We start from the raw sequence: 22,143 nt of genomic DNA on the forward strand, positions 1-22,143 counted from the left end.
TGCGAGCGGGGTGCGATAACGCTATCGCGTTCCAATCTTGAAGGCGAAGCTTAAGCGTCCTCCAATTTTCGCAAGTGCCGACCGACGGGACCACGCCCAGCAGATGATGGAGCTATGGGTGCAACAACCTAATGAGTCGGTCACAATGTTCGCCGAGGACATGGCCCGCCTCTTTCGTAGAGCCGACCGGAACATGACCGAAGATAGGAAGTTGCGCTACCTCATGCGAGGTTAAAAGAGCAGTTGTTCGCGGGGCTTGAGCGGAATCCACCAGTCACCGTCGCTGACTTTATCAAAGAGGCTACGGCTATTGAGCGGGCCCTTCATCAACAGTGCAGGCAGTACGATCGACTGTCCACAAGCAATGCAATCAATGCCGCCGCAGGGACTGCCGTGTATCAGAATTCCTTGGTGAATTGATCAGAGAGCTTGTCAGAGAGGAGGAGGAGGAATAAACTTTATTTGTGCACAGTAGATTTGAGACCTAGGCCTCTACCTAAATGACGGCCTCGAGCCCTTGGGCCCTGGCGGCATCTTCGGCCTGCTGGATTGCCTTGAGTTGGTCTTCCGGTGCACAGCTGAGCAACGTGGTCTCGCACTGCTCTCTGGTCTTAATTATTTTATTCTGTATGGGTGTACGAGGACAAGCCCAAACAATATGTTGTAGGTCCGCCCTTTCTTCACAGAATCTACATCTATCCGTGTAAAGGTCCGGGTAGTAGCGGTGGTAGGCCACCGGGTTCGGATATGTATCTGTTTGTAAGTGGCGCCATGCCGTCGCTTGCCGTCTATTTAACGAGGGGTGTGCCGGGGCGAAAGGGGCCCTTCCCAATTTATAGTGTTTGGTGATCTCGTTAAAGCTGGTCATCCGGTCTCTCTCCGTTCCCAGTATTTGTTGCGTGTCACCTGCTCGGCCTGTCAGTTCTCGAGCCAGGTTGTGCGCTATTTCGTTCCCGGGAAGGGAGGAGTGTGCGGGTGCCCAAATAATGTGGATGTCGCGATCTTCACGAAAGTTGTTTAAAATTCTCAGTGCTTCCGGCGAGATTCTTCCCTTTGCATAGTTCTTGACGGCTGTCTTGCAGTCGCTTACTACGATGTTAGCTTCCGTGGAGGCTATTGCCAGTGCTAAGGCAGCTTCCTCCGCCACCTCTGCCTTCCATGTTTTTACCGTCCCACTAACGGTATCTTCGACTGGTCGCCTGTATGCCCCGAAGCAGAGTCGGGTAGATCGGGCGTTTCCCGAGCTCAGAGGTGGAGGACAAGCGCGCAAGCCGAACGTGCGACATGCTCTCGGAGGAGGAAATTGCTGATGCGAAACCACGTGACTACTGCCAACGTCCGATGTTTCGCCTATCCAAAGCTCCCGGCGCTGCCGGAAAAACCGGCGGACGTGCCGGCGGCACGAGCGTTCGTCGAGACGCCAGCATGCAGTGGCCTAGGTTGCCAAGGTTACGGTGGGCCGTCGCCAACAGCAGCGACGCGGCGCTGCGATGACGTTTCAATCTCGATGACTGCTCCGACGACAGGGCTCGGAGCGCCTCAGAGCGCTCCATGATGGAGGAGAGCAATCGAGAAGAACCAGCCGAACGCAGGGCGCGCACCCTCTTTCAACCAGCCGAAGACAACGCCGCTCACGAGAGCGCTCCAGAGCGCTCAGAAACGACCAGCCGAAGATAGCATAACTCTGCAGTCACCCTCTAGACTCGTAGCAACTATGGACATACTATGTCCATTTGCGTACTCCGCCGCGTCCACATAGACCATGTCCTTGGCACTACGGAATCTTTTGTGGAGAGCTCTCGCTCGTGCGTTTCTTCGATCTTGGTGAAACTCCGGGTGCATGTTTCTGGGGAGTGGGGGTATTGATAGATGTTCCCTTATTTTCCTTGGGATGTCTCTCCGCACTCCGTGCTGTGCTTCGTAGGTTATTCCGATGTCATCTAAGATGTGTCTCCCCGTCAAACTCTGTGTAAGCCTTTCATACTGCGCTACTCTCTGGGCCTCAATAAGTTCGTCTAATGTGTTGTGCACGCCGAGCGCCAAGAATTTCTCGTTTGACGTATTTGCCGGAAGTCCCAAGGCTTGCTTATACGCCCTTCTAATAATGCAGTCTATCTTGGTTTTCTCCGCAGCGTAGAGCTTGAGGTAAGGAACCACATATACAATGCGGCTGATTACGAATGTTCCTATTAATCGGATGAGATTGTGCTCTTTCATGCCATAGTGCCTGTTGGATATCCGCTTTATTAGTCTGATTGTTTGTTGAACACTATTGTCAAGTAGTCTAATGGTTTCTCCGTTATGGCCGTTTTCGGATATGCGGAGTCCCAGTATTCTCAGGCTCTCCACTATCGGTATCGTGGTGCCTTCTACTGTGACCACAATGCCCGGCCTTTCCCTAATGCTTTTTCGACCCCAGCATGTGGGCCTATAGAGCAGAAGTTCTGATTTTTGTGAGGAGCATCTCAGTCCCTTGTCTTTGATGTAGTCTTCCACCGTGTTTACTGCTGTTTGAAGGATCTCTTCCACATGCCCATCGCTTCCACCCGCCACCCAAAGGGTGATGTCGTCCGCGTAGAGGCTGTGTCCGAGTCCTTCTATCTTGTCAAGTCTCGCAGGAAGACCGATCATTGCCACGTTGAATAGAAAGGGAGATAGGACTGAACCCTGCGGGGTACCCCTATTACCTAGCTTGAGCGCGTCCGATTTGGATTCTCCAATTGAAATCTTTGCGGAAAGTCTTTGATGTACGCGTATGTTTTACGTCCTACATCCAGCTTTTGGAGATTTTGTAGTATGGCCTTGTGCGTGACGGTGTCAAAGGCCTTAGTTAGATCGAGACCTAGTATTGCCTTAGTGTCTAGACTTTTCTCACCCGCATCTATGATCTGATGTTTTAGTTTGAGCATAATATCCTGCGTTGATAACTTTGGTCGAAATCCAACCATGGTATGTGGGTAAAGTCCTTCATCATCCATGTATCTCGTGAGACGTGTGAGAACCACATGTTCCATGAGTTTACCGACGCAGGATGTCAGTGATATCGGCCTTAAGTTCGTCAGTTGTGGTTTCTTTCCAGGCTTTGGTATAAAAATGATTTGGGCTGATTTCCATTGACTTGGAATGCTGCCTTGCTCCCAGCAGTTATTCATGCAGTCCGTGAGAGCTCGGATGGATACATCGTCGAGGTTCCTGAGTGTTTTGTTGCTTATCCCATCAGGTCCTGGTGCAGATTTCGAGTTGAGCCTGGTTAGTTCATATCTGACTTCTGCCTCCGTAATAGGGGTATCAAGATCAGGATTCTCGTTACCTAGGTAATCCGGAAGTAGTTCTCTCTCCGCATCTCCAACGTACATCTTTTGGAGCTCTTAAAAGAGCTCTTCTTCTGTACCGTTGTAGCTGTGTATAACCTTCTGTAGATTGTGTCTTTGTATGGTTTTTGTACTTCCGGGGTCCAAGAGACATCGGAGAATGTTCCAGGTCTTGGACATTCCTATCTGCCTTTCCATCAAGTCGCACGTGGCTTCCCACTTCTGTTGGGTTAACCTATTTGCATATATCTCGATTTCCTTGTTTAATTCCACAACTCTCTTCCTTAATTTCCGATTATGTTTTTGCTTTTTCCAGCTTTTCAGCGTGCTACCTTTCGCTTCCCACATGTGCAATAATCTGCTATCCATCTCCTCTATACCTGCCTCCTCTGGAACAGTTTTGGTAGCTCGTTTAATGTTTTCTTGCAGTTTCTTTGCCCATTTCTCAATGTCCGTTATAGTGTCTTCCGCATCATCTTGTCGGATTTTGCGGAAAGAGTCCCATTCTACTAGCTTGAGTTCTCTCCCCCTCTTTTTCCTTGGGCCTGCTTGTACCGTTGTGACGACGATGTAGTGGTCACTACCTAAGCTTTCCTGCATGTTTGTCCATTGAGAAACTGCTAGATTCTTCGTAAATGTTAGATCTGGTGTCGTGTCGTTGGTTACGCTGTTTCCTATTCTGGTTGGTGTCTGAGGGTCAATTATGAGCGTTAGTCCTTCGTGCTGAGCATCTGCCCATAGGCTTCGGCCCTTAATGTTCTCTATCCTGTATCCCCAAGCCGCGTGTGGCGCGTTAAAATCGCCGACCACGACTAGTGCCTGCTTCTGCGCTACGCTCAACACTTTGCGGAAGAGTGGGCCGAATTTGGGCTTGTGCCGGGGTGGACCATATATGTTCAGAATAAAGAGACTTCCCTCTTCTTTACGGGAGGGGATTATTTCAATCAGGACGTGGTCTATGCCGCGCACACCGGTATCGTGCTCGACAGCCGAGAGGTTTCTGTGTATCAGCGTCGTGACGGTTGCCTTCTCGCCGGAAGCACTGTACGATTTATACCCCGATAATTTTCCGATCCCCCCGGTTTCCTGCAGGGCAATGACATCTGGGGCCTCCTTACTTGTTACGAACTGCTGCAGGTTTCCTCGCTTGCGACGATACCCGCGGCAGTTCCATTGCCAAATCGCGTATTGGTTACGCGGCGCATGTTGATTTATCTGTTCTTCCCCGGCGGCCTTGCTATTTTCTACCGCATTCGGCCTGCTATTAGGTTTGCTTTTAACCGGTCCTGCGCCTGCCGGCCTAATATCCTTTGGTGTGCTTTCTAGTGCCGCTACTCTATTCTCTAATCCATCGAATCGTTGTTTAATCTCTACATACATGTTTGTGATTTGTTGCTGTAACCCATCGAACATTCCTTTAAACGTTCCCATAACCTCGCTGATTGCAAATACACTCTTTTCTTCAGCCGTTTCTTGCGCCCTCCTTTTGTGTGGTGGTGCTTCTCCGTTCGCTTGCGTGGGAACGGGCGTTGGAGCCCGACTACGCGTCGACGTCGTACTGGCAGAGGGTGCGTTGACATTCTTTTGTTGCTGAAGCTTCGCGTTTTCTGCCCTAAGCTGCTTGATCTCATCTTTAAGCGTTGCATTCTCTCGGGTAATCTGTTCTAACATGTTTCTAATCTGTGTCATTTCCTGTTCTAGGGCGGACCCTTTAACTTTAGGCGATTGAGTAGCAGTGCCGGAGACCGCGCTTGCCCAGCTCACCTGTGCTTTGCTCCCGCCTCCCCCTCGATTAGTTCTCGAACCGGACCGACACCGACGTTGGAAAGACCTGTAGCATCAATCGCCGAAGTGGTGCGCGACGAAATCAGGCAGGCGTTCCCGGCAGCCGATTTTCAAGATCACCAGCGTCCCATGACTTACGTCGCCGCTGTCCGATGTCCACCACCCGTCACAACCGCACCGCCGTACCACCAGCCTCCAACAGCCACTTCCTTGTCGCCGCCGCAAAAGGATCCATCGAGGTGCGTACCCGTTATGCCGCTACAGTCACACCAGCAGCCGTCATTCGCCGCCCCTTGGTCAACGCCGCAAAACGACGCTACGAGATGGCCTCAATTTCGGAAAACCGACGTATGGCGCACCGTTGACAGGCGACCACTTTGCTTTCACTGCGGAGGCGCCGGCCATATTTCGCGTAATTGCTGGCATCGCGACACGTCATTTCGACCCCATCGTCCGTGGTCCTACGGTGACGTGCAAATGACGATTCCATGCTACGCCGCGACGACGCTACTTTTCGGGAACCTCCAATAGCGCACCTGAATTACGAATCCGTGCCCAACGATGGGTCCGATTTCGGCCATCGGTCGCGTTCTCCAACCCCTCCACATCAGATGGCTTCACCTACTGGACGTACTTTTGCTGACCTCCGAGGACGAAGGTCGCCCAGCCCACGCCGAGGAAACTGAAGGCGGCGACCTCGGGGGGTAAGGTTGCAGGCCCGCCGCAAGACAATAAAAAGCCCCCAACACTCCCGCTGCAGAACGCTGTGAAGTCGATAAACACCGAAGAAATTGTGAGCGCCGACGTTGATGTTTTGGTGGACGGACAACCAGTGACAGCGTTAGTCGACACTGGTGCCGACTTCTCTATAATTAGTCAGGAACTCGTCCTCCGCCTGAAGAAAGTAAAGACGCCATGGACGGGCCCTCACATAAGGACGGCAGGCGGCCAATTACTGATGCCTACTGGAGGCTCTACTTCTAGAATTAATATCGGGGATTCTTCTTTCGTGGCCGCTTTCATCGTTCTGCCTGTGTGCTGTAAAGATTTGGTTATTGTAATGAATTTTCTGAAAGAATATGGCGCCATAATTAACATTTCCCGATCGCATGGTGACGTTTTATAAAAGTCCTGGTTTAGACTATTGCTTAACGCCGCAACAACACTCCTTTCGTCTAACAGAAGACGACGTTGTCATCCCACCTCGATCATGTACCCTTGTTTGGGTAGCATGATACGTACCGTTTCATTGCGAAGGCGTTGCCGACCAAATAACCACGTTGTTGTTCACTCATGGTATCTTGCCGCACGAGGAATCGTAAATGTCACCGAAGGGCGCACCAACCTGTTGCTAACAAATTTTAGCACAGAGCGACGGCACCTTCCGAAAGGCATGGCTGTGGCTTATTTTGACGGTGTTGCCGATGTCCGCGGCTGCTGTTCACTACTCGAAGAAACGCCTACGCGAGACCCGGCTCCTGTACTGGTCGTCAGCACTGCTTTGTCGCCACACGAACGAGAACGACTTCTTACGCTACTGGCCAAATTCAGCGACTGCTTTGCGTCGACGTCCAGCGTCGGTCGGACACCTCTAACAAAGCACCGAATAATTAGAGGATACGGCACGACCAATTCACCAAAACCCTTATCGTGTTGCTCCCAGAGAACGTGAAGCCATACAACATCAAGTGACAAAAATGCTTAAAGACGACGTGATCCAACCATCAATGAGTCCCTGGGCATCTACTGTAGTTCAAGTCAAGGAAAAGGACGGCAGCTTGCGTTTCTGTGTGGGCTACCGAAAACTAAATCAGGTGACAAAGAAAGATGTGTACCCGCTTCCCCGTATAGACGATTCACTCGACAGGCTTCGACACGCGCGTTACTTCTCTTCAATGGATTTAAAAAGCGGATATTGGCAAATCGAGGTAGACCCGAGAGACCGTGAAAAAACTGCTTTTGTGACACCAGACGGGCTATACGAATTTAAGGTCTTGCCTTTCGGCTTGTGCTCTGCCCCTTCTACGTTCCAACGCCTCATGGACACTGTGCTTTCAGGCATGAAGTGGAAAACGTGCTTAGTATACCTCGACGACGTCCTCGTGTTCTCCACAACATTTGAAGAACATCTCGAACGGCTTGAAGTGGTTCTGCAGTCCATCCGGTCCGCCGGCCTTACCCTGAAACCGGAGTAGTGCAACTTTGGCTTTGCGGAACTACAGTTTGTTGGTCATGTCGTCAGCCACGCAGGTGTCCGCACAGATCCCGAAAAAATTGCCGCCGTCGTACAGTTTCCCGTACCATCCAATAAAAAGACTGTCAGGCGCTTCCTCGGCCTCTGAGCCTATTACCGGCGTTTTATTGCAGACTTCGCTCATATTGAGTCGCCGTTAACTCGCCTGACGAGAGACGACGTTGCTTTTGCATGGGGCGACGAAGAGCAAGGTGCATTCAACGACTTGAGGGAACGTCTCCAGACACCTCCAGTGCTTGCTCACTTTGATGAGACCGCTCCTACATTGCTCCACACTGATGCAAGCAATGTTGGCTTAGGAGCAGTTCTTGTGCAACAGCAGGAAGGCACAGAAAGAATACTTGCCTATGCAAGTAGAACACTCTCAGGCACAGAGACTAATTACTCCACGACTGAGAAAGAATGCCTCGCCGTAGTATGGGCGGTTATGAAATTTCGCCCATATTTGTATGGCTGCCACTTCACAGTTGTAAGCGACCACCATTCACTGTGTTGGTTGACAAACCTTAAAAATCCTTCGGGATTGCTGGCGCGTTCGAGCCTACGGTTGCAAGAGTTTGACATGACTGTCAATTACAAGTCGGCGAAACGACATACGGATGCTGACTGCCTGTCTCGATCACCGATAGAGTCGGCTGCTCCACCCGAAGAAGACTCGGCATTTCTTTTTGCTCTGGACACATCCACCATCGCGCAACAGCAGCGGGACGACCCTGAGTTGCTTGAACTCATCAATTACTTATAGCGCAGATCTGCGAAACCGCCTAGAGTTTTTGCAAGAGGACTGTTGTCGTTTTGTTTGCGGGCGAAAGCACTTTACAAACGAAACTCTTCTTCGACCGGGTCCCCCTATCTGCTCGTCATTCCTGCAGCTCTTCGTACGGAAATACTTGAAGCCTGTCACAACGAGGTGACTTATGGTCACTTAGGCTACACGAGAACGCTGGCCAGAGTGCAGCAGAGGTACTACTGGCCAAGATTTACCACCACCGTGAAACATCACGTTCGCACTTGCCTCGACTGCCAGAGGCGCAAGTCGCCCCCGTCGAAACCAGCCGGCCTCCTACAACCCGTCCAGGTTCCTCGAAGACCATTTGACCAAATCGGAATGGATATATTGGGCCCACTTCCTACTTCTACTTCAGGCAATCGCTTTGTTATCGTCGCAACCGACTATCTCACACGTTACGCTGAAACAAAGGCAATCCAGAGAAGTACAGCAGCCGAGGTGGCGCGATTTTTCATTGAACATGTTGTGCTGCGACACCGTGCACCAACCGTCGTAACAACAGACCGAGGAACAGCAGTCACGGCTGCACTGTTAGACCACGTCTTGCTGCTAAGTGGAACGTCTCATCCAAAGTAAACCGCCTACCATCCACACACCAACGGATTAACAGAACGCCTAAACAAAAGACATGTTCTCCATGTACGTGTTTGTTGAACAGAAAAATTGGGACGACATCCTACCTTATATCACCTTTGCGTACAACACGGCGAAACAAGAGACAACGCGCATGACTTCGTTCACCCTTGTTCACGGTCGGGATGTACAAACGATGTTGGATGCAATGCTTCCACACGACTTTGACGACACTGATACGGACGCCGATGTGTTTACGCAACGTGCAGAAGAGGCTCGGCAGCTCGCACGCTTGCGGATCTGCCAGCAGCAAGACTACGACGCAGGGCGCTATGATCTTAACCGTCGAATGGTCATCTATGACGTCGGCGACAGAGTGTTGGTTTGGACACCCATACGGAAACGACGCCTCTCCGAGAAGCTGTTAAGACGATACTTCGGACCATATCGAGTATATCGCCGACTCAGGGATGTCACGTACGAGGTCGTCCCCGATAATGCCAGTTGTACGCGGCGCCGCATGCATTGCCCTGAACTTGTGCACGTTGTCCGCATGAAGCCGTATGTGAGCGAATAACTATGCGAGAGACTCTTACTTCCACGAGTGACATTTCTTTTTTAGCATCAGGGCGATGCTTTTTTAGGGAGGTACAAATGACGCATATATTCTTCTTAGAACACAATGACGATGGGGGCAATAACTGACTCCGTCTAGTGGGTAGCTGAGATTGGGGAGAGGACGAAGAAGACGTGCCTCGGTTCCGTTTGTCTTTTGAACAGGTTGTCTTGTTGTTAGTGAACGTCTCCCTGTATTCTGTACGCGTTGTACCACGACAATATAAAACTGAAGGCATTCAAATCATAGCGCGAAATGACAAGTTCAAAGGCCCAATGCACAGAGGAGACGCGATGAGCACTGCCGGCGATTTTACCATTTTTTCCAGCGCTATCATTTTTACTTTACGAACCAACTCGCCCTAGAAGTATAGAACGGACAGCGAGAATAACATGGGCACAGAAGGGACATGTACTAAGGACGGTTACAGAGTTCCAACTATATTTTAGAAATTTCATAAAACAAAAAGAGGCGCAATTTAAACAGACATATTTATGGTAAGCGTAACGTTGAAAGTGGTTTGGATCAGAGAGCAAACGCATATATCCAATATTCGAATTCACATTAAGAGAAAAAAAAAGAATGAGCTGGGCAGGTCAAGTAATGCGCAACTTACATAAACGGTGGGCGAGTAGGATTACAGAACGGGAACCAAGAGAAAGGAAGCGCAGTCGAGGACGGCGGAGCACTAGGTGGAGAGATCAAATTAGAAAATTCGCGGGCGCTAGTTAGAATCGGTCGGCGCAGGACGGGTGTAATTGGAGATCGCAGGGAGAGGCCTTCGTCCTGCAGCGGACATAAATCAGGCTGCTGCTGATGAAGGTCATGATGATGATGATGATGATGATCATCATCACCCCTTTTAGCGTAGCTACTTTTGGGTAGTTTTCTTTCCTTACCGTTGTTGTGCTTTCTTTTTGTTCTTTGTATTTGTGTGTTTTCTCGCACGATTCATTTGCTTTAAGAATTCCGAAACGGCAAATAATTAAGCCCGATAGTTCGTAATTCAGCGGGGTTTTTGTAAAGGGCCTCATCGCGCGGTCTTTTTTTTTTCAAGAGACTTACATGTTGATTGGTATGCTTAGATCACTTAGTGTGGCGTGTTCTTACAGCTGTGAGGCATTTTCTTTGCACCTACCTGTAGTTTATTTCTTATACGTCCTTGCACACTACCCCGATGCGTATTGTTTTGCCCTAGTACATAGAGTGACAACGAGCACCGATAATAGTGGTTAAGACACGGCATATCCATAGCTATGATTAGGATCTCCACCCGTCTTTATTGATATTCAGGTAGAACAGGTCACGCAATTGTTTAGTGGCGCCTGCCTTAGATTTATGACATATAGATTGAATCCAGCGGCTACCCTGTCTGCGTGTTCCTTCTTAACGTTTCGGCGCGCAGCCCGTTCTATATTTACAGGATCAATTAACAAGGCCAAGCATTAGTGTGCAAGAAAGCGTTCCGCAAAGCTGTATTTCTAAAGTGCACTTGTGGCAGTTTTTAAATGCAAATTCAAATGCACTTCTTTGTTTGAACGTCGCTTATACTAAATTACGACTAAGACGGCTTAAATAAAGTTTTGATGGAATTAAATGTGGGCTGAAAAGATTGAGAGAAGTATCGACTGTTATGTTTCCATCACATGCAGTTTGGAAAAAGTATGGCCTGCGAGTCTAGTTCCATCGCAGTCCGAGCCGTCATGGTCATGGTAGGTGTCGACATGACGCACCACATCTTCATAATCAGCCTCAAGTTTCATTGTAACGCCTCTTGCGATCGTGTCAATTCTGACAGGTAAACAAATGTGATTGCATAATATAGTTGAAACGGACGCACGGTGAACGTGTGCTATCTATATAAGGGTTGGTTATATTCCGCACATTTCTCTATCACCTGATTAATAGTGTGAATATGGTCTATTGTTGAGTAGCCTTTACGAAATCCTGCCTTGTCCTTTGGTTGACAGAAGTCTAAGGTGTTCCTGATTCTATTTGCGATTACCTTAGTAAACACTTTGTAGGCAACGGACAGTAAACTGATCGGTCTATAATTTTTCAAGTCTTTGGCGTTCCCTTTCTTATCGATTAGGATTATGTTAGCGTTCTTCCAAGATTCCTGCGCGCTTCAAGTCATGATGCATGGCGTATAGATGGTGGCCAGTTTTTCTAGAACTGTCTGCGCAGCATCCTTCAACAAATCTGCCGTTACATGATCCTCCCCAGCTGCCTCCCCCCTTCGCATAGCTCCCAAGGCTTTCTTTAATTCTTCCGGCGTTACTTCTGGGATTTCAAATTCCTCTAGACTATTCTCTCTTCCATTATCGTCGTGGGTGCCACTAGTACTGTACAAACCTCTATAGAACTTCTCAGTCACTTGAGTTATCTCATCAATATTAGTAATGATATTGACGGCTTTGTTTCTTAACTCATACATCCGATTATTGCCTATTCCTAGTTTCTTCTTCACTGCTTTTAGGCTTCCTCCGTTCCTGAGAGCATGTTCGATTCTATCCGTATTATACTTCCTTATGTGAGCTGTCTTACGCTTGTTGATTAACTTAGAAATTTCTGCCAGTTCTATGTTAGCTGTAGGGTTAGAGGCTCTCATACATTCGCGTTTCTTCATCAGACCTTTCGTCTCCTGCGATAGCTTACTGGCATTCTGTCTAACAGAGTTACCAACGACTTCTATTGCACACTCCTCAATGATGCCCATAAGATTGTCGTTCATATCTTCAATACTAAGGTCCTCTTCCTTAGTTAAAGCCGAATACCTGTTCTGTAGCTTGACCCTGAATTCCTCTATTTTCCCTCTTACCGCTAACTCACTGATCACCGGCCGTGGTTGCGCAGTGGCTATGGTGTTAGGCTGCTGAGCACGAGGTCACGGGATCGAATCCCGGTGACGGCGGCCGCATTTCGATGGGCGCGAAATGCGAAAACACCCGTGTACTTAGATTTAGGTGCGCATTAAAGAAGCCCTGGTGGTCGAAATTTCCGGAGTCCTTCACTCCGGCGTGCCCCATAATCAGCAAGTGGTTTTGGCACCTAAAACCCCATAATTAAAGAAAAATATATTTATCGGCTTTTTATGTACCAGTTTCATCAGTGCTCTCCTGAAATCTAGGATAAGTCGAGTGTTTACCATCCTATGGTAACTGCAGCGCACTTTGCCGAGCACGTCCACATCTTGTATGATGCCAGGGTTAGCGTAGAGTATAAAGTCTATTTCATTTCTAGTCTCGCCATTCTGGTTCCTCCACGTCCACTTTCGGCTATACCGCTTACGGAAGAAGGTATTCATTATCCGCATATTATTCTGTCCTGGAAACTCTACTAATAACTCTCCCCTGGTATTCCTAGAGCCTATGCCATATTCCCCCACTGACTTTTCTCCAGCCTGCTTCTTGCCTACCCTGGCATTGAAGTCGCCCATCAGTATAGTGTATTTTGTTTTGACTTTACCCATCACCGTCTTTATAGAAGCTCTCGACTTCCTGGTCATCATGACTGGATGTAGGGGCGTAGACCTGTACGACCTTGAATTTGTACCTCTTATTAAGTTTCACAACAAGACCTGCCACCCTCTCGTTAATGGTATAGAATTCTTGTACGTTACCAGCGATATCCTTACTAATCAGGAATCCGACTCCTACTTCTCGTCTCCCCGTTAAGCCCCGGTACCACAGGACATGCCCGCTTTTTAGCACTGTATATGCTTCTTTTGTCCTGCTAACTTCTCGCAGCCCTTATATCTCATTTACGGCCCTTTAATTCCTCCAATGGCACTGCTAGACTCGCCTCACTAGATGACGTTCTAGCGTTAAACGTTGCCAGGTTCAGATTCCAATAGTTGGTTACAATTCATGAGCAATTCATGACTATAATTCTCATTGACCATACCCTGTACTTGTTCTGCAACTGTCTTGGCCTCTTCCTGCATCCTGTGTGCGCGTTTTTCAGGGGAAGATACCTGTGCACTTTTGCCGCCTATGTATTGGATCCATGTGTCTGAGTCTTTATTCAAAGCTAATTTTCTCTGTGCTTAAAAAGACGCGCAGCGCTTGTCACCCTGCACTGCCACATTCGTGGTTTTACCGTGGGCTCCCATAACCATCCGGCCCACCAATCTTGGATTAACTTCCAGCGACAACAAGATATCCAATTTGAGACGTCGTTAGCAATTGTCCGGCTTTCTGGAGGGGGCTATGATGAAAGCTTGTTTTTTTTTATTTGCCAGGATCTCAGTGAGGATAAGTGGGTGTTTAACCTCTTTTCAGGCCGTCGAACAGGTTCGGAAGCATGGCTTGTCAGCTGGTGTCTTTGCAGCTGGCTGGGTGTACGAGATGCACGGGAAGGAGAATTTTGCGGATAACCAGTGTCGGTGAGCTTTAGTTGCGTTTAGTATACTAACGGACCACTTTCTGTAGCAATAAAGGAAAAGTCATAGGGGTGAAGGTCGTGCATTGCTGCACCACGTAGCTCGGTGGCGTTTGACAGCGCTTGGAACCAATGATGAACCAGCATAGCTTCTACATGCCATGATTTCACATTTGCCCGAATGCGAAGGAGAAAAGGGGAATGATGAGCCAAATTTAACACTTACTTGTGTATCTTGTCTCATTTTGTTGTTGTATGTACTGTTTCTTTTCTCTACCCAGTATTACCTAACGCACATGAGAATACAGGAATTCTTTCAAGGTGGAATCTTGGGCGAGTTGGCGATACAATATTGTCATGTCCGCACAGCGCAAAAGACGATGATTGAAGAAAGAACACAATACAGGTGCTGATTTCAACTGATCTTAATTTGCGAAATCGCCAGAACTATATATATGAGCGAAAGTTTTGAATAACAACTTATGTCACACATGAACCCCTATTGCATCACAGCCAGATTATTGATATCGTCTTACAGGCAAGTTGTATACATCTACCATCGAAGGAAATTTTGGGTCGTTGTAAGCAAAAAAAAAATGGCTGTGGCTTAGCTAAGGTTAAGCCCAGGATGCGAAGCATACTAGCCTTTATTTTAGTTGTTGAACCACTGTTTAGCCCGGTGAACTGCTGTTGCTTGGCTATATTTGGTTCGGCTAGACGAAGAAACAACTCATGCGTTACTCTGCTTCGCCTTCAAGAGTGGAACGCGACAGCGTTCCCGTCGACCCGCCAAGGGGTGTAAGACAATGGGCTACGGCGCAGCGACTACGCGCCCCGCATTGGACGCGGTGAGCGTCGAGCCACGCAGCGTTCGGCGCGGCAACGAAATGTGCGCCTGAGCAAGCGACGCACGCCTGAGCCTTAGAAACAGCTCGTTTCTAAGGCAACACCGCATTCACTAGAGGCGCTTTTGTACCGCTTTGAAGCATCGTACTCGCGGCTCAGTGGTAGCGTCTCCGTCTCACACTCCGGAGACCCTGGTTCGATTCCCACGCAGCCCATCTTGCAAGAGTTGAGCCAAAACCACCTAGAAACAAGCGCAGCTGCTTATATACCGCCGCGACGCCGCGAGCGACGGCGCGAGTTGGAGCCCCGTTTCTCCTCTGTCGAGACGTCACGGTGTCACGTGGTATTGAAGGCGACACCGCCGCGCCTGAGGAGCTGGGTTGAGCTCTAGTAATATGCTTCGTATAAAAACTCCACACACGTGGGCCGATCTCGAAGTTAGTGCAGTGCCCGACCGGCCCATGGCGGAGGTGAAGCAGGCGTTAGGCCTTCTCCATACGTGGACCGATCCTGAAGATAGTGCAATGCCGGGTCGAGCCACGGCGCACGTGAAACAGGCGTTAAGCACTCCCCATACGTGGACCTATCCCGAAAATAGCGCAATACCGGCCCGGCCCGCGGCGGAGGTGAAGCAGGCGTTAAGCACTCCCCATACGTGGGTCGATCCCGAAGTTAGCGCAATGCCAGGCCGACCTGCTGCGGGGTAGGCAGGCATGAAGCACTCCCCATACGTGGGCCGATCCCGAAGACAGTGCAATGCCGGGCAGATCCGGGGATGAGCTGAAGCAGCTCCCCTACGCAGGTCGATCCCAACATCGTGCAATGCCGGGCCGACCCGCGGTGGAGGTGCAGTTTGCCATTAAGGGGCCCACATACAAGGCTTCGTTGCTCATCCATCTTCACAGAGTGGAAGGGCACTGAGGTTTTTTTGGTGAGGGCAATAGACGACATGCTGATGCAACGTTCACACAGCCGCTGTACCTTGCCAGCCTCTATGATTTCACGTGTAAGCTGTTCTTGGTGTTTGGAGAGTATGACGCAGTTTTCATATTCAGGATCACAAGAGCAGTCTCTGCAGTTCATGTCAAGATGAACTTACACGGCGGTGTAAACATTGTAAAAATGCTCTTTCAATCGCTCATTTATAAATCTGCCTGTTAGGCCACCTATTTATTTCCGCAAGTCAGGGAAATCATGTAAACTAAAGCCAGGGCGCATGCTCCAAACCGCTTCCGATGGTTATTAGTGCAAATATTTCGTCTTGTGGCATGAGCATTCACACGCCTACAGAGCACTGATAACGTTTCCGGGGCAGAAAAAAAAATTTAAGCAACTACTTTACTGCCTATCTTCTTCAAGCTGTGTGATATCTTGTGCATATCTTGTGACCACAAGGCTATTAATTCTATGTTAAAATGGCGCGACGACATACCGCTTTCCAATGTAACAACGGAAGCGAAAAAACTTTGTAGCGCACTGAGTCTAAATCGGTGAGTCAGTTCCGTTAACAAAAGCAAAAAGCCTACCTTGGATTCATTTTTGCCTGTCACAACCCACAAGGTTGACTGGCTGCTACGAGTCATTATCTCTGAGAAGGAGACTTTGCAGAAAGTGGTTGCTATTTTTACAGGATAAACTTGACCTGCGAGCAATTGACGGCCGTTATTGGTAAAATACTCTAATGATATCATCGCGTATATGTCAAGTATTGACAAGGGCCTCAACGCCTGCTCCATTGGCATCAAAGGCATGTAGTACTCTTTACCGCATGATTCGCTGCTAAAGGGCGCGGAGGATTGTATTGACAAGTGCGGCTGAGCTGCGTTCCAGAATGCTTCTGCTGTTTCGGTTAGCGGCTTCCTTGAGCTGCTAGGATTATACTTAAGGCTATTTGCCTCATGGAATGAACACATTTACATTAAAAAAAGCGGTGCGTGCATTGGTTTATGCATAGCACCAATTTTAAGAGACATTTCTCTCGCTTACCATGACCGACTTATTGCTAGCCGCCTTGGTCACACAGTGGTTAAAAATTTTTTTTCCGTTTTGTGAATGACTTCTTCTTGTTTTTGCGTGTGAAGGTGAAGGTTTTGAGCCTGCTGTTTCAGATGTACTCTGCCAATTCAACGAGTGTTAGTCGCCACTTGTCCTGACACATGAACTACCGGTAGATGACTCGTCCAGGTTTTTAGATCTGTGACTTAGCATCTTTAGGTATCACTTGGGCTGGATGTACGAGCACAGAGGGAACAAGCCACTTTTGCCTTATCTGTCGGCAGCTTCCAAGTTGGTTAAACGGGGCATTGTAAGTATTTGCTTCACAAATGCCCTAAATAAGTATTGCTTCCACTCTTTAACGCGCAGTCTCCATGCGCAAGCCTCCCGCCTAGCATATGCTGGGTACCAAGAGCTCTTGTTAGCGTCAGTAGGAGAAAAGCTACGAAAGAAAATAAAGCTGAGAGACAAAACACCAGCTAACTGCGCTGCCAGAGACAATAACGCAGTCGCGGTGCACCCTTACTTGCACAAGATATCAGACAGCTTGAAGAAGGTAGGCAGTAAAGTAGATGTTAAAGTTGTTTTTCCTGCCCCGTAAAAATTATCAGTACTCTTTAGGCGTGTGTATACTCATGCCACATGACGAAATATTTGCACTACTAACCATAGGAAGCGGTTTGGAGCCTGCCGCCTGGTTGTGGTTTGGTTGATTTTCCTCACTTGCGGAAAGAAATACGTTGGCCAAACAGGCAAATGTTTAAATGAGCGATTGAAAGAGCATTTTTACAATGTTTACGCCGCCGTGCAAGGCCATCTTGGCATTCCCTGCAGTGACTGCCCTTGTGACCCTTATTTTAAAAACTGCGTCGTAACCTCCAAACACCGAGAACTGCTTACACGTGAAATCATAGATGCTGGCAAAATACAGCGGCTTGGTGATCTTTGCATCAGCATGCTGTCTATTGCCCTCGCCAAAAACGAAATCAAGTGTCTGGCTGTGATGCAATAGGATTTTATGTGTGACCTAATGCAAAAGTTGTTTTTCATCACTTTCGCTCATGTATATAGCTCTGGCGAGTTCGCAAATAAAGATCAGTTGACGTCAGCGCCTGTGTTGCGTTCTTCCTTCAGTTCTCGTCTTTTGCACTGTGCACACATGGCGACTTCGTTCAGGAGCACTTTACATTGCGTGCGTTTCGCCTGCGTACATTTTATTTAATTGCGAGAGAGAAAGAGTTGTCCGGAAGTAGAATCTTACTGAAGAGGTTGGCTGTCGACACCTAATTATGCATATACGTGAAAGAAACTCATGCACGCACGCACGCAGGTACACGCGCATACAAACCCATACACGCTCAAATACACACGCACTCACGCCTACTCGAAGACACCCACGCACACGCACGTACGCGCGCCGTAAGTGGTACAAGGCACACGTACAGATTTATAAAGCAATGAACGGGACTAATTGGTGGACGTTCACGATTGTATTGCGTTTAGTGTTAGACTGACGGAAGAACTAATAGGAAGAACATAAAGGAATAAAACGTGGACGTACGTGGTACAAACTACCAACCTGTTTAATACTGTTCTAAGACACGCTTATATACAAGGTAAGGGGCGGGGAATAGAGTGAAGTATAAGATTTGGCAAGGTGGCATGTGGTGATGCGGTGGGCCGGAACAGCCACGTTCACTTGCATCCGTTCACCCTGGAAAACTGGACCTCAGGTTCGATGAGCATCATAGACGGAGTGCCTACGCACTTCTGTTTTTCTTTTGCTATCGCAAGTGGTTCCCATATTTCTGGCTTCATTGTCGTTTTTGTTGTGCCAATGAATTTGGTGATTTCTAGTTGTGGAGAGCATCTGCACTGTTTGAAGTGTCCAGCCAAGTTGCTAGGTGCTGTCAGGAGCTGGCACTTGCATTTGTGCTCCCGTTATCTGTCGTTTAGACAGCGTACGGTGTACCCAGTCTACATACACTTCCCCGCAATCTACGTGGATTGCGCTAGTTGAGTAGTTTGCCACATCCCGTTAAAATATGACATAATGTATTGTATATTATTGTATGTATTGGATGGGCTCGGTGGCGCCGTCCGGCGCACAATGCTCATGCTTTTCTTTGTCCAGGTGTTGGTGGAAGTACGTAGGCCAAGCAATGGCACACTGCTGTCACCCTTGAATTGCTACGGCTTTACAGCCCCTTATCAATCCCCGATGCCTCTTCCGATTGTCTGGCTAAGACTTTTGCTGACGTCATCAGGTCTAGTGCAAATGATGCATTTTGACCAGGCACCCCATTTGGCCCGCCAGCGACGCCGGTACCTTCCAGCGTACGATGCTGAATTTCGTGCGCTTCTTTGTCCAGGATAATGACAAATTCCGCTTTGCCAAGAGCGTAAAAACTAGTTATGTAGTTCTTATAGTGCTGCCAAGCCCACAGAGTCTGCTATCTTGTTGTTGCGAGTCGTTTCGTGTCACCCACTTACTATTGCAACTTAGCGGCGATGTCGAGGAAAATCCCTGTCCTTATAAGCTGAAAAGAATTCTCGAAATGGTCACTGCAATTAAAGCTTCCCAGACACCTTTAGAAGTCGGACTGTAGAATGTGAAGCGTAGGCTACTAGAAGCGGAAACAGCATTGTCTACACTAAGGCAGTATATAAAAAAAGTTGAGTGCATAATAACACTCATCGCACCACGTACAGGCATGAACCAAATTAACAAAAAGGTTACTGATTTAGAGAACCCTAGTCGCAGATATATCATCTATGGTTTGAAGGAAACTTGACGGGAAGATGACGCATCACTGGAACAAAGGATTGTAAATGACGTCATCAAAGGCATTCTGGGCATCGAAGTACGTTCCGTCGAGCGTGTTCAACAAATTGGCCTAAAAGAGAAAACGCAGAGCATCCAGTTATTTTACGCTTTTATAGAAATGTTGTGATTCTTATGCAATACTTTCAAGTTGAAATGCAGTCATCTATTTATATCGGAAGATTACTCTGCGGATGTTTGCTAAGAGCGCAGGAAGTTATGGGAGTCTGCCAAAGATAATCGTGCCAACGAAGTAAAAGTGACCTTGGTATTTGACAAACGCAAGACAAATAATGAGCTCTACGTGAGGGATGATCAAGCAAGTAAGCCAATCCCGGTAGGACATGCACAGGGAGACATTGTTGGGTGCAGTAATGTTACATCCGCCTGATGTACACAAAGTTTTGCACCACTCTCGTCACTCTGTTTAAATGCCCGTAACATTCTTAATAAAACTGATAAATTATTTATTTATTTTTATTTAGGGATACTGTAGCCCTCACTTGAGGGCCATTACAGGAGAGGAAAAAAATAAAAATTGAAATTTCAACATTGACAATACAACGTTATACATCATTGTCAAACACAAATTACTGGCAGGATGAACAAACATACACAGCATAACAGTAAGCATGATCAGGTCTCAATTATCCCGTTGCCTGTAATACAATTCTAATAGACTACAAAATTCGTTAACATTTTGTGCTGTTACAGTGCAGTCCGGAAGGCCATTCCATATATTAATAGACGAAGGAAAGAACGAGTATTCAAAACCATCAATGCGTGTTTTATAAGGCTGTACACTAGCACTGTGGTTTAAACGCGCACTGTGTTTGAAAGGGGGTCGAATGTATTTTTCTTTGTTTATTCTTATTTGATTTCTGGTTATCTGGAAAAATAATTTCATTCGTTGTTTTTCTCGTCGTGTTTCTAGCAGTTCCAAGTCACAACATTTCAACATGTGTGTTACAGAATCGGCTCTCCGATAACGCGAACAAACAAAACGCACCGCGGTTCTCTGAATTTTTTCGAGTTTATCTCGCAAGTAAAGTTGGTGAGGGCTCCAAACTGGGGAGGCGTACTCCAAAACCGGGCGAACAAAGGTTTTGTACGCAATCAGCTTCAAATGTGTTGGTGCATGCTGCAACTTTTTTCTCAAGAAGAACAGTTTCCTGTAAGCCCTAGAGCAGACCTCCTCCACTTGGTGGCGCCAGCACAAGTCGTGATTAATGATCACTCCTAAGTACCTAAAGCTACGTACATTCAACAAAGAGTTATCACCAATTTTATAGTCAAAGGAAGGCACATTTTTCTTTCTTGTTATATGAGCAAACGTCGATTTCGAATAATTTATTTCCATTCCCCATTTTATGCACCAGTCATGTAAACCTTGGAGGCACCGATTAATTTTCCTTTGGTCCGTTTTATCTGCCACAGTTGTATAAAGCAAACAATCGTCGGCAAAAAGTTTCATTTTAACAGGTGATTCCACAACACTGGAAATATCATTGATGTAAATCAAGAACAATAGCGGCCCCAGTACCGACCCTTGTGGAACCCCAGACAATACTTCTAGTGGATTAGACATGATGTTTTCAATCCGGACGGATTGTACACGACCACTCAAATAGGCTGCAATCCAGTTTGAAGAATAAAGTTCACTGCTGCGCTATCCGGATATGGCTATATTTACTGAAACTTGGAGTCACCGAGAAAATCACGACTAAGAAATAGTGTCGCTTTGGTATACATGAATGTGCACTGATCAAAACGGGCACGGAGGTGGAGTAGCTATAGCGATAAATAACGGCTACTTTTCTGGCGAGATATTGACATAGCGAACCACGAGAGTACCTGATGGTGAATTAAATTTAAAGACTATTCACTTTTAATTGGAGCTATCTACTGATGCCCAGGGGCGCCTGATTATTATTTGTCACATGTGCATGGTTACTTACACAGCAAAACGAATTCTCGTACTACGATACTAATACCAGGCGATTTTAACTTATCTGACGAACAGGGAAGAATTCGCTGTTGGTAGAAAAAAAAGCACAGCTGTGAGCGACTATTAGATATTGTCACGTAGTAGTGATGGCCAAGGAAGCAGCCAAACTGTGAATGATGAAACTTGAGTTTTATTGGAGTAACCGGTGCCCTCAAAAGCAGGTATACTAAAAGAGCAGCGATAGCGGCGACCACATTCTGTGATCGTCGAAAATGTGATCAGCGGGTCAAGCGCGTCCACTTTTGTACATGAGTCGCCGAAGGTTCCAGAGTAATCGCTGGGGCCCGTGTGTCTTCCAGAAAGTACTACACAATTCACGTCGCGCATGCATGCAATTAGAAAACACAAAGCTCGGTGACAACAGACAGCCGACAGAACCATCGACAACATTCGAGAAACTTGCGATACATGCATGCGCGTCCTACGCTGAGCGATAACATCTGTTAACGGTTAAACGCGGTCACCATCCGATAAATATAAACAAGTACACGTGCTAACATATTGTTCAGTTTTCCATTATCTCAGATTGTCAAAGAGCCGACACGTAGGCAGGAAAGCACTTCTTCAGTGCTGGATCTGGCTTTAGTGCCTGGATTGGTATCAACGGATATTAGCATAGAAGAAGGTGTCTCAGATGGTATAATTTTTGTGTTGACAGTTTGCAACTTAAACAGCAATCTTGACAATATATGAAATGAAATTGTTTATTTGCCATCCTGCACATTTACAAATGGAGGGACTGTAGAAAAAAAAAGGCT

At 47.5% G+C, this 22,143-nt stretch overlaps 1 protein-coding gene across 1 annotated transcript in view; it reads left to right on the plus strand.

Moving 5' to 3' along the window:
• Positions 1 to 22,143, plus strand: part of LOC129386042 (cytosolic endo-beta-N-acetylglucosaminidase-like) — a 476,321-nt gene that overhangs the window by 156,239 nt on the left and 297,939 nt on the right. Inside the window, exon 5 of the mRNA XM_055073273.1 lies at positions 13,613 to 13,716. Coding sequence (XP_054929248.1) covers positions 13,613 to 13,716 — 104 coding nt within the window. The remainder of the gene's footprint in view (positions 1 to 13,612; positions 13,717 to 22,143) is intronic.

Source organism: Dermacentor andersoni, chromosome 7, assembly GCF_023375885.2.
Source record: "Dermacentor andersoni chromosome 7, qqDerAnde1_hic_scaffold, whole genome shotgun sequence".
Taxonomy (NCBI): Eukaryota; Metazoa; Arthropoda; class Arachnida; order Ixodida; family Ixodidae; genus Dermacentor; species Dermacentor andersoni.